The following is a 25,712-nucleotide window of genomic DNA, read 5'->3' as shown; positions in this document are numbered from 1 at the left end:
TGACAGACGTTCACACAAGTAGTAGTCATCTGGGTTCAGGTTAGGCAATTGTCTCAGTACCGACTGTTTGGGAATTAAATACAACACCTCTGCTATCTGCCCATCCTCAATGATAGACATCCTCTTGACTGAATTCTTCCGCTTCACCTTCTGCGTAATGACATTGCTGCTTCTTGATGAGCCACATAATTTTCCTAGACTGTTTAAATTGGGAAGTGAGGGCATGGTAACTTTGCTTCCTCAAAGCACTCCACCAGAAAAGACCTGACGAAGTGAAAAAGCCGGCAACGGACGTCTCCTGCGTAGCCTTCAGTTCCCAAGAAGCTCCTTGATTCTGACTTAAGAAGATTAGGGATGATGTATTTTTAGTGATTATCTTCTAAGATGGTCAGGTGGCCAAGGCATTACGCCCCTCCGGTTAATGATCTTCCATTCAATACAGAGCACAGTGAGCACTGAATATTAAATAAAACTGGTGCCAACTTTAAAATCCCAAGCAAAGGTCTTTTTTAAGAAGCTTACAAACTTTTTTTTATTCAAAACAAATTGCTTCACTGCTGAGCTTTCAGTAAGCTTTTCGACATCTGTGCATCTGAACCCCAGGACAATTGTTGATGTTTTCCCAAATCTTTTACATTATGTTTTAATGCCACAGTATACAGATATATGAATAAAAAAGATACTTTTTGAAATAAGCTAAATTTTTTCATTTCAGTATTGAATTAATATTAGTACCAAAAGATTACTTTTAGACGACGAAAGAGACAATAGCAACTTGCATATTTATGAAACCCACATCATTCAAATTTCAAGGTTGCCTGGTCTGAAACCAATCCTAGGAGCAAGAGATCCATGATGGGAGGAAAACCTGGAGGGTGCAGCACCTTATCACAAGTTCATCACAGAGTCCGCTCACTAAGACACCCAAAGTACATCACACCCCGCCTGTTTATAGTTGATATAACAGGGGTCAGGATGGGGTCTCAACTTGGCCTCTTAGTGTACCCCATCAAGCACTTTGATCAGGCCCCTCACATCACATGACTGCTGTGTCATTAGCTAATAGGAGGCGCCGAGGTAAACAGCAGGCAAAAAAGACGGATCGGAGATGGAGTCTAATTTCACCTTCTCTGGAGTACGAGCAGTAAACCAATTCACTCCTAACACAGGGAGAAAATGCAGACTCAAGAGCCACCAATCAGGGATTTCAAAGGTAGACTGCTAGAGTTGTGAGGCAGCAGTGCTAAGCACTGCACCACCATACCTCTCCAGTAACATCTATTTGAAAGGGAAAAAAAAAATTCCAATTTGCTGTTCCTCTTTGGAGAAATTTGTAAGTTTCACAACCATCTTCACCACAGGGTGACAACTCTTATAACCACACTGCAAGGGCAGCCAGCTTGCCAGACAGAATTAGTCACATGACACTCTCAGACACCCACCTTCACTGTTTCCAACAAAAATATAAAAGTGCGGAAACTTTTTGAACAACCCTTGTATACGTCTCTCTACACATTTCTGTTATAACCATTAAACTTTCAGAATGAAGAAAACAATTGTAACTGCACTGCTCCCGTTTTGATGAATTTGGTGATCTCCAGCATATCCTAAAGCTCTTCTAGATCCAGAAATGTCAAACCTGAGTCTTCACATGTTCACCGAAAGTCAGTGTAGAAGAAAGATTTGAGCGATTTACTTAAAGTCGTACAGCACATCTGGGGAATTGAATGAGTCCCTTCTGACATTAAGGGTGAAATTCTACCTTCTCGTGGATCAAAACATGCTGAATTGTTCCTAAATAATGTACTTTCATTTCTCTTTTGAGTTATTAATAAATTACAAATACACAAACAAAGCAGGAGAAAGCCATTCTGTAACTCATTCCATAACATCCCGTAATCTTGGCAGGTTTTGAGTAAAGAAGGCAAGTGGATTGGTTACCATTAATGAGTGCTGTGTATAACCTGACCTTCATATTCTTCAGAGTAAAGCAGTCTAAATGCACTTCTCATTTATTGATTTACTTAAAATATCTAAAATAAATTACAACATAATTAAAACATCCTTAAACCTGCTTTATCCATTTCCGTGTTAGAAGACCTGACGCTGGACTAGATGCCAGTCCATCACAGACCCACACTTGGCCTATTTAGAACCATCGTTCAACCTAACATACATGTTGTTGGGCAAGTAGGAAGTAAACCCAAGTACCTGAACAAAACCCACACAGACACAGGGAGAACATGCAAACTCCACATGGAGAGCAACTGGGCGTGGGATTCAAACCCCAGCCACTGAATCCATAAGCCAGCAGTACATGACCAATGCATCACCATGTCTTCACTTCAACTCTGAACCTTATTTAATTTTCCTATTAGTTGCACCTGATATTTTTAGACATTCATAATGAAAGTGTTAAATATATAAAATTCCCTTTAAAAACAAAAATGCTAATGCAAAACAGACATCATCCTTTTCACATAATCTAGTCCAAAAGAGTGGCAGCATAATAACACTGTTGCCTCACACTTCTAGAGTGGTCAGTTTAAATCCAGGCATATTCCCCGTCTATCCAGAGAGATCCTCGAGGTTCTTGATACTCTGGTTTTTAATCAGAGAAAATGGGCAGGCCTGGATGATCAGTTACTCTGAATTGCTGCAGTCAACCTAAAATGCACCACATCAAGCTGTGGTTCCTGCCTGTCGGTGCCTAACGCTGCCTGGATAGAGTTTGGTCTCCCATAACTCCAAGCTACATTAAGCAGGCTGTAATATACAATATAAAAAACACTGCCCCCTGGTGTACACACAAAGACAAACATCCTACCAAAGGCACACTTCTCTGGGTTAGAGGGAGGAAATGCTGATGCTGGGATTCCACAAGTGTTTAAAGTTATTATTCCAACCATTTTTTAAAACTAGTATTAAATGACACTGTTTATAAATCTGATTCTGGTGCTTGTTATATGAATTCAGGACCACCCAATATGCTGTGTTTTTGTGAAGTGTTGGAGATTGTTAGCGGAGTTGTCCCCAATGTCTATATTTGGGGGCTTTTTTGGACCTTTTTCAAAATCAGCTCCAAGTTTCTTTCTTTAATTTAACTCCTGTTTTGATTAGCTGGCTATTTCGTCTCTGGTACAGTATCTAGATGGAGAGTAAATCACTTCAGATTCACTTTTTTTTTTTAAGATCTTTTTTTATATTTTAACTCATAGGACTCTCTTGTTTCATTTTCATCTTTTAAATTTGTTGTTATTCAGAAGGATCGTCCTTCTTAAATAAATCCAGACAGCGACAGTCAACAAAGCGCTCTATAGTGTGCCTCTGTGTTCTGGTAACAGTGCTAAGAGAAGTCATCATGAGGGACGAGAACTTCCTTCAGATGGTGACCCCACTTTGTATAACTCACTAATCTCTATTCACTCGTCCATTTAATCAACCCACACAATTTGTCCAGTACGGTGTCACAAGGGTCAAACAAGGGTCAGAGTCCTCAAGCATTGCCAACCTCAAACGAGGCACCGGTCCACTGTCAGGCACGCTTACTCACACTAAGTCAGTTCAGAGTTAGTCACCAACATAACCTGCATGTCTTTGGGAAATTGGAAGAAATGTGGAGTACCCGGACAAGGAGCCGGTTAGACATCGACAGAACATGCAAACTTGAAGCAGGCAGCAGAAATGAAAACTGAGGTTTAAACTCAGTGTCCTAAACCTGTGAGGGAGTAGTGTTAGCCACTGTGGTGTCGGTACTTAGTGAACTCATTTCAACCAGTTATTAGGTTACAGGAAAAAAGAACATACTGCATAACCTGAAGGTATATAGGATATTTGTGTAAGAGCACAATACATTCAGTGTCAAGAAGGACTAGAGCCAATCACAACAGTGATGAAGCCACCCCTGGTCCAGGGCAAGTGCGTCACAAGGCATACTCATTCACACAAATAAAACTGCACGTGTTTGGGATTTGGGAGTAAATCAAAGTGAAAACCCTCATGATGGCAGACTGAATGAGTCAGATCACAAATGAACGACTCATGATCTGAACCCAGAACTCTAGAAACTATGAGGCAGCAGCATTAGCTAGGCCACCATGATGCACATTCCTTGACCAATCTTATTTTTATACCACCTTTCACACATTATAAAGCACTCTGTTAAGCAATAGGCTTATAGGCTCACCAGCCGGTAACCTCTGTCTGTTGTAACGCTTTCACACAACGACAACTTTCTCCTGTTTAAACTGACTTCCACCTCTGGCTTGTAATTAATCCACAAGAAGCTTGAACAGTTGACTCATTCATTTATTCGTTCATTGTCTTATCCCGCTTAATTCGATTAGAGGGCTGCAGGGTGCTACTGCCTTTTCTGAGAGTCAGCTTCCTTAAAAACAGAAGGCCTGCCTGCTTGACTCAGTTTTGACTTAGAATCCAGATAAAACGGTCCATAAAATAGACAGATGGTCAGCTAAAAATATTGAAAAAGTTAATGACTTTGTATAAACAGGGAAATTTAATTATCTTTTTAGTTATTATTATTATGCACAGGTTTTGAACCAAATACTTGGCCATTATAAGCACTGCCACCCTCCAGTTTTACTTGGACACTTTTGCACTTTCTAATGTCCTTGATCATTCTTCAAATCACAAAAAATCCTTACTGTATTTTATTTATATTCTGATGTGTCGTTTTGCCATGAATATTTAAATTTCAAGACATATCACCTTTCGTCTGAGGATATTTGTGCTTTGCTGATTATCCTAATGAAACCTCAGAGACTGACAGTGCTATGTTAGGATATGGCCACACTGCTGTTAGACACATTGCTTTAATTGTGGAAGAGCCTTTCACACCCAGACCCCTGTCATGCACGATGTCAACGTGCAGACTCCATACAGACAGCTCCAGGAGTGTGAGACAGCCTGATAGCCAATGTGCTGTCCTTGTAAGTAAACGGCCCGCACAAAAACCACTATAATAGTTTTAGCAGAAGTGTAAAAGTATCTTTATACCCCATTTTAATTAAGATGTACTCAGGTTTTAGAAGACATCATTATAATATTGACACTCATCTGCCCGCATTTCTGCTCAATGGAAGCACTGCATTAAGTAACGCTTTCTTTGACTTTACACTAACAGGTAGTTTTTCATCTACAGCGTCTTGGTGGTTTTATGGTTAGTGTTGTGGTTTCTCAGCTCTAGAATAATGTATTTGAATCCCTGCCCTGATGCTGTCTGTTTCGAGTTTGAATCCATCCATCTATCCATCCATCCATCAATTCCAATAAAGGGTCACTGCGAACCAGAGCCTGACCTACCAACACTATGAGCAAGGCAGGAACCAAGCATGAATGGAGTGCTAGTTCTTTACAGGGCATGTTCATACTCAAACATCCATACCCAAAGATCTGTGAGGTGGTGCAAGAAAACCAGAATACTGGAAAATATGTGGACATAGGGAGAATGTGCCCTGGTCAGAATTTATCAAAACAGGACTCTGGTGTGGTCAAGTGGAAGTACTATTCCTTCATTTATTATTCCAGCTATTTAATCCAGTCCAGGGATGCTAGGGCCAGGAACCAACACTGGTTGAGATGGCAGTCCATCACACCACACACTTACTCACATATCAACACAGGGTCTATTTAGGTCTAATCTGCTCACCCCTGGGATGAAAATCTTGAGTACTCAAAGACAGTCAGCTCTACAATATACTATAACTTCAACACCATCCAACTTCTTCTCCTTAGGGTCAAGCTGACAGAGATTGGAGTAGATTCACACCTGGTGGCATGGATCATGAACTACCTTACAGACAGACCTCAGTATGTGCGTCTCAGGAACTGTAGGTCTGACATTGTGGTCAGCAGCACAGGAGCGCCACAGGGCACAGTGCTTTCTCCGGTCCTTTTCAGCCTATATACCGTACATCGGACTTCCAATACAACTCTGAGTCATGCCACATGCAAAAGTTTGCTGACGACACTGCTATCATGGGCTGCATCAGGAGTGGGCAGGAGGAGGAGTATAGGAACCTAATCAAATAGTGCGACTCAAACCACTTACACCTGAACACCAGCAAAACCAAGGAGCTGGTGGTGGATTTTAGGAGGCCCAGGCCCCTCATGGAACCCGTGATTATCAGAGGTGACTGTGTGCAGAGGGTGCAGACCTATAAATACCTGGGAATGCAGCTGGATGATAAATTGGACTGGCCTGCCAATACTGATGCTCTGTACAAGAGGGGACAGAGCCGACTATACTTCATTAGAAAGCTGGCATCCTTCAACATCTGCAATAAGATGCTGCAGATGTTCTATCAGACGGTTGTGGTGAGCGCCCTGTTCTACGCGGTGGTGTGCTGGGGAGGCAGCATGAAGAAGAGGGATACCTTACACCTGGACAAACTGGTGAGGAAGACAGGCTCTATTGTAGGCACGGAGCTGGACAATTTGACATCCGTGGCAAAGCGACGGGCACTGAGCAGGCTACTGTCAGTCATGGAGAATCCACTGTATCCACTGAACAGTATCATCTCCAGACAGAGGAGCAGCTTCAGCGACAGACTGCAGTCACTGTCCTGCTCCACTGACAGACTGAGGAGATCGTTCCTCTCCCACATTATGCAACTCTTTAATTCCACCCGGGGGGGTAAACGCTAACATTATACAAAGTTATTGACTGTTATACCTGCCTTGCACTCTCCACCTTGTATTTTTTAACTTGCACTGCATTTTTATCACTCTTTAATTAATATACTGCTGCTGGAGTATGCAAATTTCCCCTTGGAGATTAACCCCTTGGAGATTAATAAAGTGTCTATCTATCTATCTATAAGGGGAAAAACATGTATGCCCCATTATTTCCTGGGTACCTTAAACCTCTGGAAAATGTGGACTTAAAACAGCATATGTATATTTGCTCTTTTGGTGTCATGGTGGTGGTGGTGGTTCAGTGCTTAGAACTTCTGTCTCTTAGCTCTGGAGTCATAGGTTTCAATTTCAGCCTTTGTGTGCATGTGGGTATTCCTCTCACAGACCCGTGTTTAGTTGACAGGACACTCTAAATGTCCTTGTGTGAGTGACTGTAGGGACAGGAGATGGTCATCAAACGAATCGGCATCCTGTCCCAACCTTGGACCCAGTGCTGACATAAGCGGCGGATTTGATGAAGGATAAACAGAATTTCTTATTCAGAGGTGAACTTGTTTCTTACTGATCTTGACACCAGCACCATGGCCCACTGGTTAGTTGATTCTAACCTCATAGCTGGCTAATTGTTTGACAAAGGAGCAAGGGGCTTAACCTGACTAAACATCTGACACCCTAAATGTAAAGTCATTGTAGATACTGTGTGACTCACTATCTGCAAAGAGAATATGGAGGCAACATAATGAATGTAATGTAAAATATTTAAATCCTTTTGAACAATCCTTCAACTATCAATCCAGTCAATCTTAAGACTTTAAGTTCAACCGGAAGACTTCCTCTTTTAAATTTAGTTTCTTTGACAGACTGTGCAGGCAGAGCTGCTGGACATGGTGTCCATTAACACAGATATCCTGTTTTGCTCCTCTTTATGAGCAGTACAAATTACGTTTTCTTTATGACTCTTGCTGGCTCTTTCTGCAATATGGAGAAGTTTAGTATCACTTTAATAATTAATAACCTGTTAACATCGTGTTGAGATACAGGTGCTTTTAGTCAAAGTGATTTACATATCATAGCTGAAAACAAATGCGAGAAAACCACACCAGCACTAAACAAAATGACCGACTTCCTGCACAAACTGGGCAGGTCTGTTGGGAAGTAACCACACACAGTATCTTTGTTCTAGTTGGCACGCCACTTCATCTAGGATATCTCTTTCGCTATTTTAGCTCGTTATGGCTTCTGATTAGCCCTTTTTATGTCTGTATAACTTTCTCCTGCTTTTAGAAATGCTCTTCTTAATGGGATCTCATTCACTGGTCATCTTCCAGGCCTGTTGGCCTAGTAACTAAGGCACTGGGATATACGGCACAGTCTAGTCTTTGGCTTACACTCACTTGGTGCACTGCTTACATTGTAGAAATATGGAAACAACTGTATTATTCCACTTAAAATGCCCGTAGGACAGCACTAAGTACAGAAAGACACTATATAAAAAGATCTGCTCATAAACCCTTAAAGAACTAAAATATTGCTCTAGGAGTATGTCATTCTTACATGGTCAGTTAGCATACCCAAGCGTGGTCGTCAGAAAGCTCCAGTTTCATGAGAAGGTCACTCCCTGTAGGGCGTTCCTACTGTAAATTTGTAATCAATTTCATCTTGGGCAGTGAAACTCATGGGGCTTACATGATGGCAACAGTACTTCTCTTTTCAGTGGCACTTTGAGTCAATCAGTGTTAGCGCATCTGTCTTCTCTACATAAAGTGAATCATCTTACCATTGAATTTCAATGCTTAGGAACACGAATTTGGGATGAGTATGTGATCACTTCAACTGGCAGGTGGCTCTCACGGTCATCTTTGAAGCAATTGTAGTAACAAGGCCAATGAGGGAGCCCATGGAGTACAAAATGAAACGGAACAATGAGTGAGTCAACCCAACAAAGAGACAAACCGGAGCCTGGTGGTGGCCCTGATCACTGATATGAGCAGCATAAAGTGTACTGGGTGCACTCGTTCTCAACCTTCTACCTCCTGCTATGTCTCATACCTCGGAACACTGTTTTCTCTTTCCTTGCTGTGGAACAGCCATCCAGAAACTAAGATTAACATGTAAGTAATTCATTAGTTATTTTTATAAGTGCATTTCATAGTAAGGGAATTGTAAAACAATATAGTAAAGATAACAATAACAATATTTATTTATAGCACATTTTCATACAACAATGTAGCTAAAAGATAATTATAAAACAATGTATCAAGTATCTACCCATATACTGAATCTGTTTTTTTATAACAACATGTTCACAAAGGGATGGAACTTCTCCAAGTATCAATGGATGGGCAGGACCAACCTCAGATGAACACCAGCTCATTCCAGACAAACCTCACACATACCCATAATCTCTCAAAACAGACTAGTTTCACATCGGCCGCCAACGTGTAAAACACAGATTATTGGGATGTGGGTGGAAATCTGATGATCTTGAGAAGACCCTCATAGGGAATGAAGAAATGCATGCAAACTTCATCCATGCCCAGAACTGAACCCCAATTATTAACTCACCAGATTATCACTCACAACAATGCCACTGAGCCATAGACAAAGCAAGTCAACGAGACGATAATATGAGAGTAGCAACAGTAAAATGAAATCATAAATAACAGCAAAAGTGTCAAAAATGATTGCCGTCAGTAATTAAATGCGGGAATGACAGTGTTTTATTTTTATGAGAACAAATTTCAAGCCAGTTACGTAAAATATGCTAAGTTACAAATGATGTCGGAACTCACAAACCGAGACCAAAATATCAAAAGTGTAGTTCAGTGAGGTGTGAGTTGCTAACCAGGAAATTTTCCTATCCAGTGAAGAGCCTGCAGTCCAAAGAATTAAGACAGGGGTCTGTGGTCCAGCAGTGATTTAAGCAGTAATTCCTCTTAGATGGAATCTGCCAAACCATCTAAACAACTTAACTGTTAACTAAACAAACCATCAAATGACTAAGCGGGAAGCCTAAAGGTCATGACAAATGGACAAACTACTTTGGACAAATGACAACTACAAATTATTCTGGACCTGGGTGTTTTGTTTGAGCGCAGGAAAGGTCACCAGAAGCAATACAAGTCTGCCGTTCAGCTGTTCCATTAGACGGGTGTGCACCAATCAGCAGCCTTCTTCTGCCTCCTGACATTTAACTACCACTGATTTTCTTGACAATCTTTTCACCTCCCATAAAATCAGAAAAATAAAAAATGACATCCATCCCAGAACCCCAACCGATCAAGAATGACTTACCGTCCACACCGAAGCAAGATGTAATTTTCTGGGCGTACTGACACAGCCCTTGATACTCTGTCCCCTCCATCTGGACCTTCGCTCCTATTTCTTTGAGACAGGCATGCAGTCACTGGATACAGGTCTGGAGCTGATGAGCCAGAAAAACCAAGGCTTTTTCACTCATGCTCCATCAATAATTCAGGCTGCAAATAAAAAACTGCTGAGTCCCCAGATCCATTGCCCAAGGCCACCTTTTAAGCACTACCATGTTATTGGTGCACTTGCCAATACTGTAAGGGAGCTCGGGTTACCACTCCCCGTCTCCGCAGACGCGACGCTACTGCATTGCAACAGGTTGCTCACAAATGCAGCGGAGGGGTGGGTGTGGCCCTGGCAAAAACGAGACGGCCGTATGCTTGCTAGCTGGTTAAAGGGGAAAAGCAGGGGTGTGCGATTTTCTCTTCAGCTGCTTGGCACAGCTTCAGGCACACACCCTGCCATACAATCCAAAGAAAGAATGGAGGCAAGCCGGCTGCCGGCACTGCAAAACGACTCACTGTTGTAAAGCTCTCTGTCAAGTGTGTCTTGCACTTGATGGCGGTCACCTTACAGCTCATAAAGCAAGGGGTTGCAGCCAGAGCTTTCTGCTCACTTAATGTCTATCAGGAGGTTCACATCCGGTACTTAAAAATTGGGAGAGGCAGAACACCTCTCAGTATCAAAAAAATCTAAAGTGAGGGGGGCTTAGTCTCCATTTCTTCCTTGCTTATGCAGCCCTCTAGACACTCCCTGCACAGACACTTGGCAAATGTAAGCCCTGCAGCTGTCCTGCCCCCTAAGAAATGTAGTGCCTTACCTGGCACAAGCAGCAGCCTTGACCCCGAGCAGTCTGTTCGCTACAAAAGCAAAGATCCAGAGAGCTTTTAACAAGAGAGGTAAGCGTGCCAGCAGTCCAGCGATGTCCGAGACGAAGCAGGTTTGTAATGCGGATCACATTCACAGCTATGACTCTGCTTTTTTTTTTTTTAATGCAGGCTGGTTGGAGAGCTCTTAATTTCATTGATTTTCTGCACAGGACATAAAACACCAATGTATCTATCAACTCAAAGCCCACCTAGGTTTACACTGGAGGAAAACCTTTAAAACCTTTTAAAATGGAGGAAAAGTGCACAGAGGCATTTGCTAAGAAGCCGAACCTCAACAGCAATGTAGTCCAAAGCAAAAAGCTGTCCTTTATAGTCTGATGTATCCCTGCTTGGTAGGATCGCCTGTTATTCATCACAAAAAATTGTACTTAGCACCCTTCCGATTACTTCTGTCACATTTCATACCATCTTCCTGTAAGGTCCAGCACGAGAATAAACGGGAAACCACAGATTCAAGAAAAGGGCTTCCAGGTACCACAAAGTTTGTTCTTTCTTCTTTCTACGTGAAATCTGGAGGACTGCCAGAAAGGACCCAACCAGGAAGGTCATTGTAACTCCAGAGGCTGAGATCCACCCAGTGAGGTCCCAAGAAGGAATTTATAAATCTACTGCTTTCGGTCACCTGACCTTCAGCCTCAATATGAAGGAACAGACAGTAGGGCAGTTCTGATATAGCAGCCAAAGAGCCAAGAACTCCCTCTTTAATGTGCTTTGTGAATTTGGAAGTAGCATATGACAGTGTACTTTGGCATGTGTTGTGGGAAGTGCTGCAGGAGTATGAGTTGGTAACAGGGCCACTCTTGCGTGCTATTCATTCCATTTATAAATGCATTGAGGGCTGTGTCCAAATACTTAAGTTGAATTAGTTGAATCTGTTTATTGCTGGTGTCAGGCTCCATCATGGCTGTGACTTGTGAACACTCCTGTTTGTGGTTTTTACGAACAGGATATCAAGGCGTAGCCATGGATAAGAGGATGCCCAGTTAGGGAAGCTAGGAGTAACATTGTTGCTTTATGCAGATGATGTTGTCCTCTTTGCCTCATCTGACTGGGATCTTCAGCACTCAATTGAGTATGAAGTGGCTGGGATGAGGATCAGCACCTCCAAGTCTGAGGTCATGGCTCTCGTTTGGGAAAACAGAGGAATGCGCCCTTCAGGAGAGGGGAGAACAACTGTCTTTAGTGGAGGAGGTCAAGTATCTCGGGTTCACAAGTGAAGAAAAAGGTCAACAAGTGGATTGGAACAGCAGTGCTGTACCAGTCTATGGTGGAGTTAAGGGGAAAATACTCTAAAGGCAAAACTCTTGGTTTTCCAGACAGTCTACACCACCATCCTCAACTATAGTCTTGAGTTGTGGGTAATGACTGAAAGAATGAGGTAGCAATTACAAGAGACAGGAATGAGGTTTCTTCACAGGGTGGCTGGGTTGACACTCTGTGATAGGACGAGAAGTTTGGTGATTTGGGAGGCCATTATCAGGCCATAATGCAAATGGTCAAAACACTGTCAGTGGTGCATCTGTAAACATGGTGACAACAGAAAATGGGGGACTCACTTGCTTCAGTCACCTCAGAAAGTGTTGTCTCTAATGGGCCTTTCTAGTTCAAAGTGAAATTGTTTGTCCATGTGAGGTCCTCGGTTATGTGCATACCAAGGAACATGGCAATGCTTACAATCTTCACAGTGGAGCCACTACTACAGACTGGGATGTATTTTTGTTTTTTGTTTTTTTCCTGCACAATTTTTGGCAAATTTTTGATTTGTTAGGGTTTTTTAGATGGAGAGTTCAATCCTTTTTTTTCATCAACAGGAAGAATATTTTTTTTTATGTTAAACTAGTCTTCCCCCATGGCTCCTCCCGCATAGTAGTGAAATAGGACAAACTTTAAAAATCAATAAACAATCAGGTAATGCTACCTAAGCGGAGGGAAGGTACACTCCAAAACGCAGAAGTAAAGAGTTTCGAACGGAGGCTGGCGCGTGAGTAAGGAGGGCCCTGCCCGGCTCCCTACTCCTGACGTTACACTTCCTCCCCCTCTCGGCCCACAGCCTCTGTCTCAATTTAGCATGAATATATCATTCTTGCAAGCAACGCGATGAGAGAAGTCGCAAAATCAACTGGAGTGATCGAGCAAATTATAGAAAAAAACCCAATTTAAATCCATTAAGGAGTTCTTTCGTTCGCTAGCTAAGAAGAAGTAAGGTACGTCCTGAGGCTGCAGCGTGAGTGAGGAGGCTCCCGCCCCACTCCCCTTGGTCCACTGCGTCTCTCAGATTCACGCAAATACATTGGTACCACAAGCAAACTATGATACTTAGCGCCATGAGAAAAGTCACAAAATCAACCCGATCTAGTAGTGCTCTCGTGAAAAGTGAAGAGACATACATAGAGACAGACAGACACTGGATTTTATATATACAGACGTATTTTGTGTTTCACCATGCCACCATTATTATCCCAAACTGGGCCCCTCCATTTTTGTGTATGGTTGCTATAGAATTCCTGTGCAGGAGGAAATGGAGATGCAAGGTGTGTAACATCACCATAGCGTTGTTTTGGTGCTGTACATTTCCTGTTTATCAGAGATTGGTGAGATTTAGGAAAATAACACTTTTAGTATGTGGCGAATATGTTTTCATGATTTGCTTTTCTTTGTACTGACTTTGTGCTTTGAAAGTTTTTACTATGTCTATGAGTTGGGATTATTGACTTTACTGAAAAATATGTTTGAATTCTTGTCTCGAACTTGCTCAAAGTATGGTTAAGTTTCGTCTTTCAGCCCCTTTGAATATAAATTGCAATTTCTCCAGCTTCGGCAGGACACATCATACACAACCAAAGACTCTCCTTTTTAATTCCATCAATTTTTGAATTTGATTATTCCAATTGATTACCTAGCAACATGAAGTGGAAGGCAAGAACAAACGCTGGAGAGGATGCCACTCAGATGCAGGTCACACCACTGCACTTAGCCGTTTAGTTACCAGATAGTTAGCCAAACTTACTGGTGCAGATGTGAGTGACCAGATATGAGTGTGCCAGAGGGTGTGGAGGAAGAAAAAATAATACTCTTGGCTGTTGGCAGTCACCTAAAACATATACCTTCTGTCATGTAGAAGAATATCTGGCATATAGGCTAATGAAAGAAACAGAACATAGAAATAGAAGAAACAGTTTTCTGATTCACATTTTATTGTAAGTTGCTCCACTCTGGATTCCGTAACTACAGAGAGAAGTGACATACAACCACTGCTGCGTCTGGGGAAAATGGTGGGCGAAGAATGCTGTCTTTTTAAAGCGAGTCTCTGTTGAAATGTGCTTGCATATAACGGACGTTGGCGAATGAAATACAGAGCTATCAGTGCGCGTGGGAGTGTGACCCGCAGAAACGCAGGTGTGTCACCTGGTCACGCGCACTGGGTCGTTCACGTTTTACCTCCATATGGCAGTACGCCTTCACCCGATCAAAGCAGTCGGCCTTCTACTTGGACACTTGCGCCATCTCTTGGCAATTTAAAGAAACATGGGTAAAGAGCGATGCACAGGGACCAAACATGCCGCTAGATGGCACCGCCGTGAACGTCTGTTGCAACACGTGTGCCGAACGTTGTGTCAGTGAAAAGGTGCCCTGCGCTTCACCACAAACATTTTTTCCAACCAAACATACCCCATGACCTCCTCCTGGTCACAAAGGAGCCCCATCCCCAGTTTGTTGGCGATCGGATGCCCGGTGCAAATTTGTATGGCGGACAAACAAACATACATAAACACATACATACATCGACTCTGCTTTATATATTAGACTAGCAGGTGTGCAGGAACATTTTATATTCTATAAGGCTTCCTGCTCTGGAAGGGACAAGTAAATATAGTATACGTATGTCCCAGAGAAAGAAGCAGGACTGAGAAGGCAGTATACGAGTTGATTACCTGTATATGTCTCCTTTCTTGTTTGGTCAAAAGTACATGTGTGTATCCCGAGTGTAACCTGGACAGAATGAGTGACAGGGCCTGCTCCCAACTGGACTGGAATGGGGATGAAGAATACATGATCAACAGGTGTGTCAAAGAGAAGATTAAGGGCTGAGAGAAAGGAAAAACATCTGTGTTTCATCCATGTAGAAGGCCATGCTCTGTCTTTGCCATTTTTCTTCTTGATGAAAGGCCATTTATACTACCCTGGCATGCTGCATCAAGGGCCAGACCAGACTAAGCCAGACCAAAGAAAGAAACAGAAACCCACCTGGCAGCCTAAGCAAGATGATCTGATAATTATCCAGGTTGTATTAATATAATTTTGACAACACTCACATTTGTATTTTGTTTATTACTTTGGGCATATTATTTAAAATATATTCTGAATGAATGTGTAACTTTCTCTTCTGCTTGTTCTGGTAATCTGTCTTGTTGCCAGAGGTCATAGATACAAAAGGCAGTTTAACAATTGAGGGCTACATCAGAGATTTTGGACATTTTCAACAGGTCTACATAATGGGAGAATAGGGTAATCGTAATACCCTACCAAGACAAGACACCTTTGGTAAATTTGGGAGGGTAGCTTACTGTAAGTTCAACACATACCTTATTCTTCCATATAGCAAGGCTTAAAAAAAAACAAAAAATCACAACTTACAAAATATTAGGAGTACAGCATCTGCCCTGAAGTCACTACTGCTGAGACCTCCTTTTCCTCAGGTGTATATTCTGCCTGACAAGAGGCCTTATATTTGAAGTCATCTGAGGTGTTTGTGAGTATTGAATTTTTTTTTTTTGGCATGTTGCTGGTTAATTGATCACTTTTATACTGCATTTTGATTACGATCTCTTGATAAGTCTATTGAGATTTGTTCACCTTAGCAGGCAACTCCTGTCTGTTCTTTTGAGCACCTTTTTGTTATTTCTTTTTTGTAAAATAAATATTTTGCATTTATAAAGGATTTGTGATGCCTTCTGGTCACATGCTGGAGTTATCCATAGTTTCTTCCTCTTGGGAGGCATTTTATTTTTGAACTTGGGCCTAATAAGGTTGAATTGCTGGACTGGATGACACTCATCTGGACTGGCCAGGGAAGGTCCTGGCCTGCCTTTATGGTCTCTTTGAGGGACTCAACTCCCTTTTCCTCATTTATGTAACTCCTAAACATGATAATATGGAGAAAATACAAACTCCACACCAACAGTACTTAGACCGGAAATCAAACCTAGACACCAAGAGTTGTAAGATAGCATCGCTAACAACTGCACCACCAGACCACCCTGTGCCCAAGTCACTTAACTTCAATCTGTTGCACCTTCCTTAGTTGGTTGTCTAGGAGCTCTACATAGATAGGCAAATGCACTTGACATATAACACAGGATCACAAGGAGTGGAGGTCTACCTTGCAGTGGATGTCCACCCCACAGCACTGGTGAAAACACAAGAACAAACCCTGGAAGGAACGGCAGTCTATTACAATGCAAAAGGTACAACAAAATGTATGAAATTTAATAATAAGACCCGCGATGGGTCCTGCCTTGTACCCAGTGCTGTCTAGACAAATTTCAGGTTAAGCAGGTTCAAATATGGATGGATGGGCATCATCCATTGAGCATGTTTCAGTTATTTTTACTGCCCTGGAAGCTGTGCAGTTACCATATTGAGAATAGTAAATTGTAAAATAGTTTGACCAACATTAAACAAAATTTTAAAAAACATACAAATTTATCAACCAGATCTCCCTCTGCAAACTGCTGCATCAATCCTTGTTTTGTTGAGTCTTGATGAAAGATGAGATATGGAATTGAGATTTATAGAAATAGTGGCCTCTATGCTGATATCTGGCGCTTCCCCTCCCAGTCTGATTATATCATACAGTGTATGCAGAATTAAAAAACTGAACTTTTCATGCATATGTCCCCTGAATGGTAAGCTACACAGTAACAACATCTGGAGCAAGTCTGAAGTGGCCACAACTTGTGTAGTCCTGATCCTGGATTAGATTTACGATTATAATATAAGCAAATTACACAACCACCCAAGTTTTACTCTCTTCTGCATACTTCATACAAATACCCAGCACTGTGTATTTGTAAACGCTAAAGCCCTTATTATGATGTTTTAATGGGCTGATTCGTGGCTCTGAGTTCTTACTGCACTTGAGTGCAACACTGTGATGGCGCCTTGCTTTTTCCTGCCAGCTCTCAGCATTGCACATTGTCGGACATCTCTTCCCCACTTGTAACTTAACACTGATGTTGGTCAACAAGATCGATTCTCTACTGTTCTTGAAATGTCCTCTGTAGTAATGGAAGTGCCTTATAAGGTCTTGTTTTGTGGAGTCACATCATACCAGACCACTTATGGAGGACAGCAGAGATCCAGTCAGGATGTGCACTATGGATAAAAATCCTTTGGTGCTCCTAAACATAATGGACACATTCCCAGTTATGGTCTTACTCTTTGGTGCAACCAGAAGAACAAAATGAAACAAAGCTATCCTCCATGCGGAACTGTCCATATGCTTACAATTCATTCATTTGTAACTCACCCTGAAGATAACAGTTTGTCCAAATTGGACACCCACAGTGCCATCAAGTAAAATATGACAGGAAATTCCAGGCTGTTTTGATAAAATAAGCAGAAAAAATCTGAATCAAATACCAGATGATGAAACATAAGTAAGGAAACACATTAAGTTCTTCACCAAACCAAAACAAAACCCAAAATCGTAATCAAAATAATGTTGCCAAAGAATCGAATACCTGGAACACTAATGAAGAAAAACAGAGAACTAAGTGTCACAGGGATTGTCTGTCAAACTCAGATAAAGAGCAAGTGAACATCCTAAACTTCATAGCATCACACTGCTGATGTCATGTTTCATGGCCTCCAAAGCAAACAAAATAGAGTCTGAAAAGTTGTAAATAAATTCTAACAATAATAAAATTAAAGTGAGACAAAAAACTAGCATCCAAAACTGTAATGCTTAAATGATGATAATTTAGAAATATGCCTCTTGAAAATAATCAAAACACAGGCTGCTGATTGTAAACCAGTTCAGTGTGACTGCTTGAATTTGAGGTCCCTGATTGTGTTTTTTGATGGACCGGTGCCCCATCCAAAGTTTATTCTTGCCTTGTACCCAAGTCTGCTAGGATAGGCCCCAGGTCTCCATTGCCCTTTAAATAGAGTGAATGATTCGTCATTCGTCCTTCTGTGCTTTTGTGTAAGACCCAAGGAGGATTTTCTGAATGAGTTAACAAACATAAGTTGTCTGGTTTGGATATAATTCCATGACAAATTTTAAAAACGTCTAGTGAACATTTAGTTTTGTCTTCAGTGAAAACTTTAACATTTCACTGAGAGTATCTGTGGTCCCAGTCTGCAGTATTTTAAAAGACAACAATTATTCCTGTGCAAAGGACAAAAAAGTGGACTGTGCTCACTTCCCATCAGATTGAACAGGGATGCAAACAGAGATGCAAACATCCAGCCACACCAAACTCCTACTTACATTCCAGTCTAAGAGGTTGAACTGCTGTTTGTACAAATCTAAGCCTGTACTTCATATGAAAGCAAAAGTGTGATTGAGAGCTGAACTGACATTGTTGCAGAAGCTAGAAGACATGAAAAAGACACCCAAGAACAAAGAGCTATAGTTTAATGAAGAACAACTCTGATGAACAAAATAATGTGTCATTGAGAAGGCACTGATTTTTGAACTGGAAGTAACTTTAATCCAATCACAAGAGGTTACACATTCATTCAAAAACTAGCTGCACTCAAACTCTGAAGGGAATTTTGAGGGAACTCTGAAGGAACTTCCACAGGAGCTTTGCTTTCACTCTCCAAAATAACTGAAAATCTCTGAAACCCTCTCTGGGAAACTGAAATAGCTGATGAGTTGCTCTCTCTCTGGGGAGCCAAAAACTGAAACCTCCTCTCTTTATGGACCTGAAAGTTGAGATCCAGTCTGCCAAGCCAAGCACCGAGTCTGATCTGGAAGCCTGAGAGGAAGCAATTACTTCACATATCTAAACACTTGTGCCAGAAATTGGAATGCTTTTGACTATGAAGCCGCAGAGGACACTGGAGAGAGCAAGCTGAGAAAAACCATAGCATACCATAGACAGGGCGGCACGGTGGTGCAGTGGTAGCGCTGCTGCCTTGCAGTTAAGAGACCTGGGTTTGCTTCTCTGGTCCTCCCTGCGTGGAGTTTGCATGTTCTCCCCGTGTCTGCGTGGGTTTCCTCCAGGTACTCCGGTTTCCTCCCACAGTCCAAAGACATACAAGTTAGGTGTATTGGCGATTCTAAATTGTCCCTGGTGTGTGTGTGTGCCCTGCGGTGGGCTGGCGACCTGTCAGGGGTTTGTTTCCTGCCTTGCACCCTGTATTGGCTGGGATTGGCTCCAGCAGACCCCTGTGACCCTGTAGTTAGGATATAGTGGGTTGGATAATGGGTTGATGGATACCATAGACAAAGGACCACGTCGCAAGAGTGCACTCCACCACAATAAGAATACTCCACTTGAACCTGGAACAGCAACTCCACACAACAATGGACATCATCCATAAAGACTTTGTATCATAAAATTATTTATCCATTTAGAACTCTAAATAGCATGAAGCGTCTAAATAGCGTCTGTGTTCCATATTTGTCTGTCTAGTCTGTCTGTGTCCTGTCTTATATGTCAATACAGTTTATATGCAATCATCACACTTCTATAATCCTTGTGCTCACCTATAAATTGTACTATTATGTATGCTTCAGCTACCTTGGTACAAGTTTAATGGCATGAGACCCGCCTCCTACAACAGAGAAAGGTAATGTAAATAAATTAGGAGTTTTACCAAATTATTAAATTAATTGCCAGCATTGCCAAAGGCAAAACTGATAATTAACCAAGCTAAATCACTTGTATTCCTACAATAGTGGATAGCATGGTGTAGCAGACAGCTCAGACAGTGTCTGTGGGGAGTTTTCATGTTCACCCTTTACCAGTCTGAGGTTTTCTCTGCTTATTCCTTTATCCCTAAATGTCACAAAGCTGTGAAAGTTAGATTAGTCTGAGACTGTAAACTGGCTTTGTACAAGCAGTGTGCCCTGTGGCAGACTGGCATTTCCACTGGGTTGGTTCCTAATTTCCAATCCAGCTCTTCTCCTTCTGACTTTTCACACACTTAAATTATCTTGCAACTTGTCATTATCTTATCTTATTATCTAGACAATGGATGGGCAATGTCAGTCCCAGAGGGCCGCAGTGGCTACAGGTTTTCATTTCAACCCAATCGCTTAATTAGGAACCAATCCTTGCCAATCTCAGACCTTATTTAATTTAATGGCTTGTTAGTCCGCAATGATAGATTCTGATATCATTGATTTTGTTCTTACTCAAGGATATCATCCAAATGATTTGAAGTCTAAAACAGATAATTTTAAGTCTGTCACATTCTTCCCTTAAGTGTTTTATTAAACCAAATTGTGCAGGATGAATCCACGTAAGTGTAAATGGGTACAAGTCAGACGGAGAACTGCTGGCTCCTTTGTCTTCTGCATCTTATTACTAATACAGAGCCATTAAAAACAGAGAATGCAGCATTGTAAGGCTCAAATAAGTAATTAAGGGTGGGAAACCTTAACAAGCGAGACCACTGAAATGAAGAATCAAAATGTCCCTTGAGCAATAAGTGCTTCATCAGCCATAATTGCCCTCTCATTAAGAAACTGGGTTGGAACAAAAACCTGCAGCCACTGAGGCCTTTCAGGACTGACGCTGCCCACCCCTGTGCTAGACTGAAGTTTTCTGTGCTTTGCAAAATGTTTTCTGTGAAAGGAGCTATATAAATGAAAGACTGACAATGATTATGCTAAAACAGCATGATTTTTAGGGTTAAACTCGTAACTGGAGCACTGGCATGTTAGTTCAGTGAGGGGTGAAACTGCCTGCCATAAAGAGGCACTGGCATTACTTTGGGTTGTAATATTTAAAGAAAAAACAACTAACTGCATTTAAAAAAAAATGGGACATGGCAGAACAGCACATATAATGCTGCCATGTATGTCTGCACAATGTTGTAGTTTAATTCCCAGTCAATGCCAGTAACCTTACTTAAATTAGCCCAAATTGAGTAAAAACCTTGTAAACAACTCCTTAGAGTCCTGCTGTAGCTATTATTAAGAGCCTAAAAATAGCTTCACCATTTCAGACATATTTTCAAAACCAGTTATTCATTACAATAAAAAAGCTGTGGTTATAATTTTCTGAGGTCTGTGCTCAAAATGTTAACCTGAGCAGCTCTGTAGCTTGAAAACGTCCAGCAGGCTTAGTGGCAGAGCTGCAACACAATCTGACAAATGCTAGCGTGTCAGATATCGGCCTTCAAGAGTAACATGGGGTGCTCAAACTGCACCAACAGGGCGCTAAAGGGTTTGAAATGCATCACTCTTGTGCCCTTTAAAAGAAAAATAAACTACAATAAAAGGGTCAGTGTCTACAAGCAAATGCGCATACTATTTCCTAGAGCCTCCATATCTGTAAACCCACTGATGGGGTTGGAAGCTGGGGGCCATAACTGAACAATCGTACTAATAAGAACTGCACTGTACCTGTAAAGAAGTGGCACAGTGCTCAATGGTGCTACTTTACAGATGTAGCATCCCAAGCTTGAATCCCATGCCCTAACACTGGCTCTTCCCATGCCTGTGTGGATTTTGGCATGGATATTCCAGTTGTTCTTCTAAATCATCAAAGACAGGTATGTTTGGCTAATTGGCATATCTCACCCAAAGTAAATGTGGGTGCGTGCATGAGCCCACTAATTCAGGGTTACTTATGCTGTGCCCTGCCCAGTGCTGTTGGATCAAGCATTGTCACTTGTCATTCTGAAAAGGATAAAGTGGGATTGAAAATGTAACATTAGGTATGTATATGTTATAGTAACTATAGTAAGAGTTATAATGACTTACCCCCAAGTTTATCTCAGAGGGTGTTTCTCAAGGCACCCTGGGTTTCCTCACACATCTCATGTTAAAGTTGGCTTAATCAGATGCTATAAACTTGACTGATTTGTGCAATGAGATAACTGGTGTGTGTGTGAGTGTGCCATGTTGTGAATTCACAGTTTCTTTCCACTTTGCACCAGTGTGGCTAGCATAGCCTTTAACCCCTATGACCGTGAAATGCATTAAGCAGGTATGGTAATGAAGGGATGGACTGTCAAATGTATATAGTAGAAATGTTAGGGTCTTACAGGCACTTGTATATGCCATATACTGATTAAAATAGGAGAGGAAAAAAAATAGCTTTGGAAGGGTGGCCACTTGAATGATGTGATACACCAACAATCATTTCTGTCTGGTTAGATTACTGAAGACACAACTAGGTAGAAAAAAAAAGATTGGAAAAACTTTACACATTAACCAAAGAGGACAAGAGACTATGGATAATCTGAGAGTAACCATCATAATCATAACTGAATAAACTGTATGCTGCTACAGTGGTTAATGGTGCAACGTATGCGCTCTGTGCAAGTAATACAGTATACTAAATGGGATGTGAAAACTGCACTGTGGCTACATAGCTAATGGGTTCAAATACTGACCTGGGTACTGTCCATGTGGAGACTGCATGTTCTCCCTGGGTCCAAATATTTAGTGAACCGGATGACCCAAAATTGTCTCAGCATCAGTGGCAACACCTCTAGAAACCCCAGTACAAGCACATGGCACCTTACACACAAACCCACAATCAAATACACCGAGTCAACAGTTAACCTGAAAACATGGTGTGGGAACAAAATAAATCTTACATAAGCATACAGAGAACATGGAATCCCTGCACAGAGTATACCTCACAGCAGGGATTCAAACACTAATCTCCATGAACACAGTACAAGCCTACCAGCAGGGAATAATTAAGGCTCATTTTTAAGTGTTTGAGAGGATTCATGATGAGCAGAGTGATGGCAACCACAGCTATATGTTGTTCTACAGAACATGCAAAAATAAATGAGAACGCCTACATGCTGTAATTAGTCACCAAATGCAGCCTATGTTGGTGTGTGCCAGGCTTCAAAGCTGAAATATAATTTTTGACTCAAGTAATTAATGTAGCGCCTCCTCCTACAAAGACTACACAGCAGCGCCAGCATTTTCATAGCATTCAACCAAGTGGGCTGTCAGAAAGCTGGGGGTAGTGTTTAACAGGAGTGAGGAAAGACTTTGTAAGATTGGCTTAAATGGTACTACTGTATCTATCTATGTATCAATTGTCTGTTTTCTTGTATTTATCTATCATACATTGCCTTTCTAATCTATCCATCAGACAGTGCAATTCTTATCTATCTAATGTCACAGATGACCTGGTCCTTGTCTGGCCAGGGCGCCTCTTCACAGAGGGGACCAGGGGAGCAACCATGGGCAGAACAGTACCTCCCCGGAACATTAGATGGCAGCCCCTATCGGTTGCAGTGGTGCCTCGAATTCCCACAGGGCTTCGTGGGAGTTGGAGTTATCTACAGCCCTGTTGGGATCCAGGGGTGCTGACAGGTGGTGCTGCAACAGCTGCTGAGCCCTCTTGGGCAGGTTTTCTGCAACACCTGGAAATGCTGCCAGAAGTACAGTAGGTCAACAAGCACCTGGAGCACTTCCAGGGGTGTTATAAAAGGAGCCACCAGTCACCACTCCGAAAGTGAGAGTCGGGTGATAGTGGACGAAGCTTGCTGGAGAGGAGTGGTGGAGATAGAGAGGAGGAAAAAGTATCCTGCAGTATTGTGCTTTGGACTGTGTGTTGTGGACTCATGGGAACGGGGAAGATGAGGATGAAGAAAAATAAAAAGCACTTATATTTTTATCAGTGTGCCTTCCGTGTCTGTCTGTGTCAGGTTAAGCGCTGGTATAGTGCCATCTATTGTCATCTATCTATCTATCTATCTATCTATCTATCTATCTATCTATCTATCTATCTATCTATTGTGGTCTATGGCCGGCCAGTTATCCCGGCCAATACCCCCAGACCGTCAGAAGGAGCTCTCCCTGCAGCATTGGGGTGCCCCGGATACCAGCAGGGAATCATGGACGATGGAGTTTTCTTTTACAGACCTGCTGGATACCACAGAGGCCAACAGAGGACGCTGCAGTGAGGCCCAGAGACTCGTTTGTGCCCTATAACCCGGAAGTACGTCATAGGCAAAGCGACAGCAGAAGTGACATACTTCCAGACCCGGAACAGTCACATGGACTGAAGGATGAGAAACTCTTCCGGGTCAGGGACTATAAAAGGACTGTGGGAGATACCAGACATTGAGCTGAGCTGGGTGGAAGGGTGGCAACGCGTCTAGGAGAGGAGGATTGTATTATTATTGATTATTGTAGTGTTTATGAGTATTGTGGAGAGTAGGGTGCTCTGTGCACGTTTATTAATAAAAAGTCAAACTTTTGGACTTTTACCTGGTGTCTGACGTATTGTCAGAGGGTTCAAGGGAGTGATAGTGTCCCCTATCTGTCACACTATCATATAGTGCATTTCTTATCTATCTATCATACTGCATAGCGCCTTTATCCATCTATCTATCTATTTATCTATCTATATTATACATTGCCTTTCATATTTATCAGCAGACCATGGAAACAACAGTTGTGCTTTGTAAGATGCTTTGGATAAAAATATCAGTTAAAGATTTAAAGGTGAGAGTTTTCTTCTGAATGTTGCTCATTTCTCTTCCACACTCACATGTTTGACAATGTACAGTACCTCTAATTGTTTTATCTGGCAGTTGTTAAAGCTTTTGACAGACACTTCAACACAATAAGTAATCCGGGAGCACCCTGGGGCATCCTGCAGATCAACAAGTCTGCACTCCTTTCATTGTATAGGCTATTACATAAATATTTTGCACAGCCAGTCTGTCCTGTTTTTAAGCAAATATTAAATAATATCGGAGGTTTACTTCTTCCTTTTAACCGATCACAGAATAATAAATGAACAACAGTATTCTTACTCTTTTTAAAGCTGTAGTTTACAAATGAGTTCAGCCTCTCTATTATGTTTTAGAAATAAAGCAAATAAAAGGCAACACTCTTGTATAGTAGTTATGGCTGCTGCCTAGCAGCTTTACAGACATGGGTTCAAATTTGACCTTGTATGTTTGGAGTATTTACAGTCTCTCAACATCCATGTGGATTTTCTACTCCATTACAGATATGTGCAGGTTTGGTTGATAGACCATAATGAATTTCCATGAGTGTCCATAAGTCCAAGGCCAGCTCTTTGCTCATACCCTGCTGCAAGTCTTGGTTGTACCCTCCAGGTATGACCCTAACGAAACACAAAGCAGTTGGTGATGGAGTCCTTGTATGTCAGGGGAGGTTGGGAGGGGTGCCAAAATCGGTCACCATATTGGGAAGGGATGTGGAGGAAGTGCAGGAATACAAGTGCCTGGGAGTCCATTAGAGAATTAGAAAAGTTCCGATGAGAACGGGCTATTCAGTCAGGCAAGCTTGACCATGTTATTCACTTAGATTGTTCAAAATAAAATTCAATTGAAATCTGAAGGTCAGAAATGTCCTGCTCTCCACCATACTACTTGGTAATTTATTCCATGTGTCTGTGGTCCAAGTAAAAGCAGACTGGATTAGGAACATAACAAGAGATAAGCTGCACAAAATGGACACTTAGGTAATTTAACTTGCTGCCTGTGTGTTCTACCAGTCCATAGAAACACTATAACACAACAAAATATTGCCTGTCAAACTATAAAATCACATACACATGGAGAACAAATCAGTTTTTAAAGAGATGAGTTTAACAGACAGGATGAATTGTCTTTTTTCTTATAATATGTAAAATTCTCCTTTTATTTTTCCTTTTTTTT

General features: G+C 41.7%; 1 protein-coding gene across 27 annotated transcripts in view; it reads right to left on the bottom strand.

Annotated features, from left to right (window-relative positions):
* The window catches only part of ablim1b (actin binding LIM protein 1b), a 513,083-nt gene that overhangs the window by 354,446 nt on the left and 132,925 nt on the right, over positions 1-25,712 (bottom strand). For 2 of the 27 annotated variants that reach the window (XM_039775709.1, XM_039775817.1), the window contains exon 1: positions 9,952-10,255. The exons of 1 other annotated variant lie outside the window; for it this stretch is intronic. In XM_039775709.1, the coding sequence (XP_039631643.1) occupies positions 9,952-10,021 (70 nt within the window). In that variant the 5' untranslated portion in view covers positions 10,022-10,255. Of the gene's footprint in view, positions 1-9,951; positions 10,259-25,712 lie in introns of those variants that run through there. 24 more of the 27 variants (XM_039775733.1, XM_039775847.1, XM_039775739.1 and 21 more) reach the window with 18 other exon arrangements.

Source organism: Polypterus senegalus, chromosome 1, assembly GCF_016835505.1.
Source record: "Polypterus senegalus isolate Bchr_013 chromosome 1, ASM1683550v1, whole genome shotgun sequence".
Lineage (NCBI taxonomy): Eukaryota > Metazoa > Chordata > Cladistia > Polypteriformes > Polypteridae > Polypterus > Polypterus senegalus.
The sequence above is the reverse complement of the archived record's forward strand: the minus strand, read 5'-3'. Positions and strand labels throughout refer to the sequence as shown.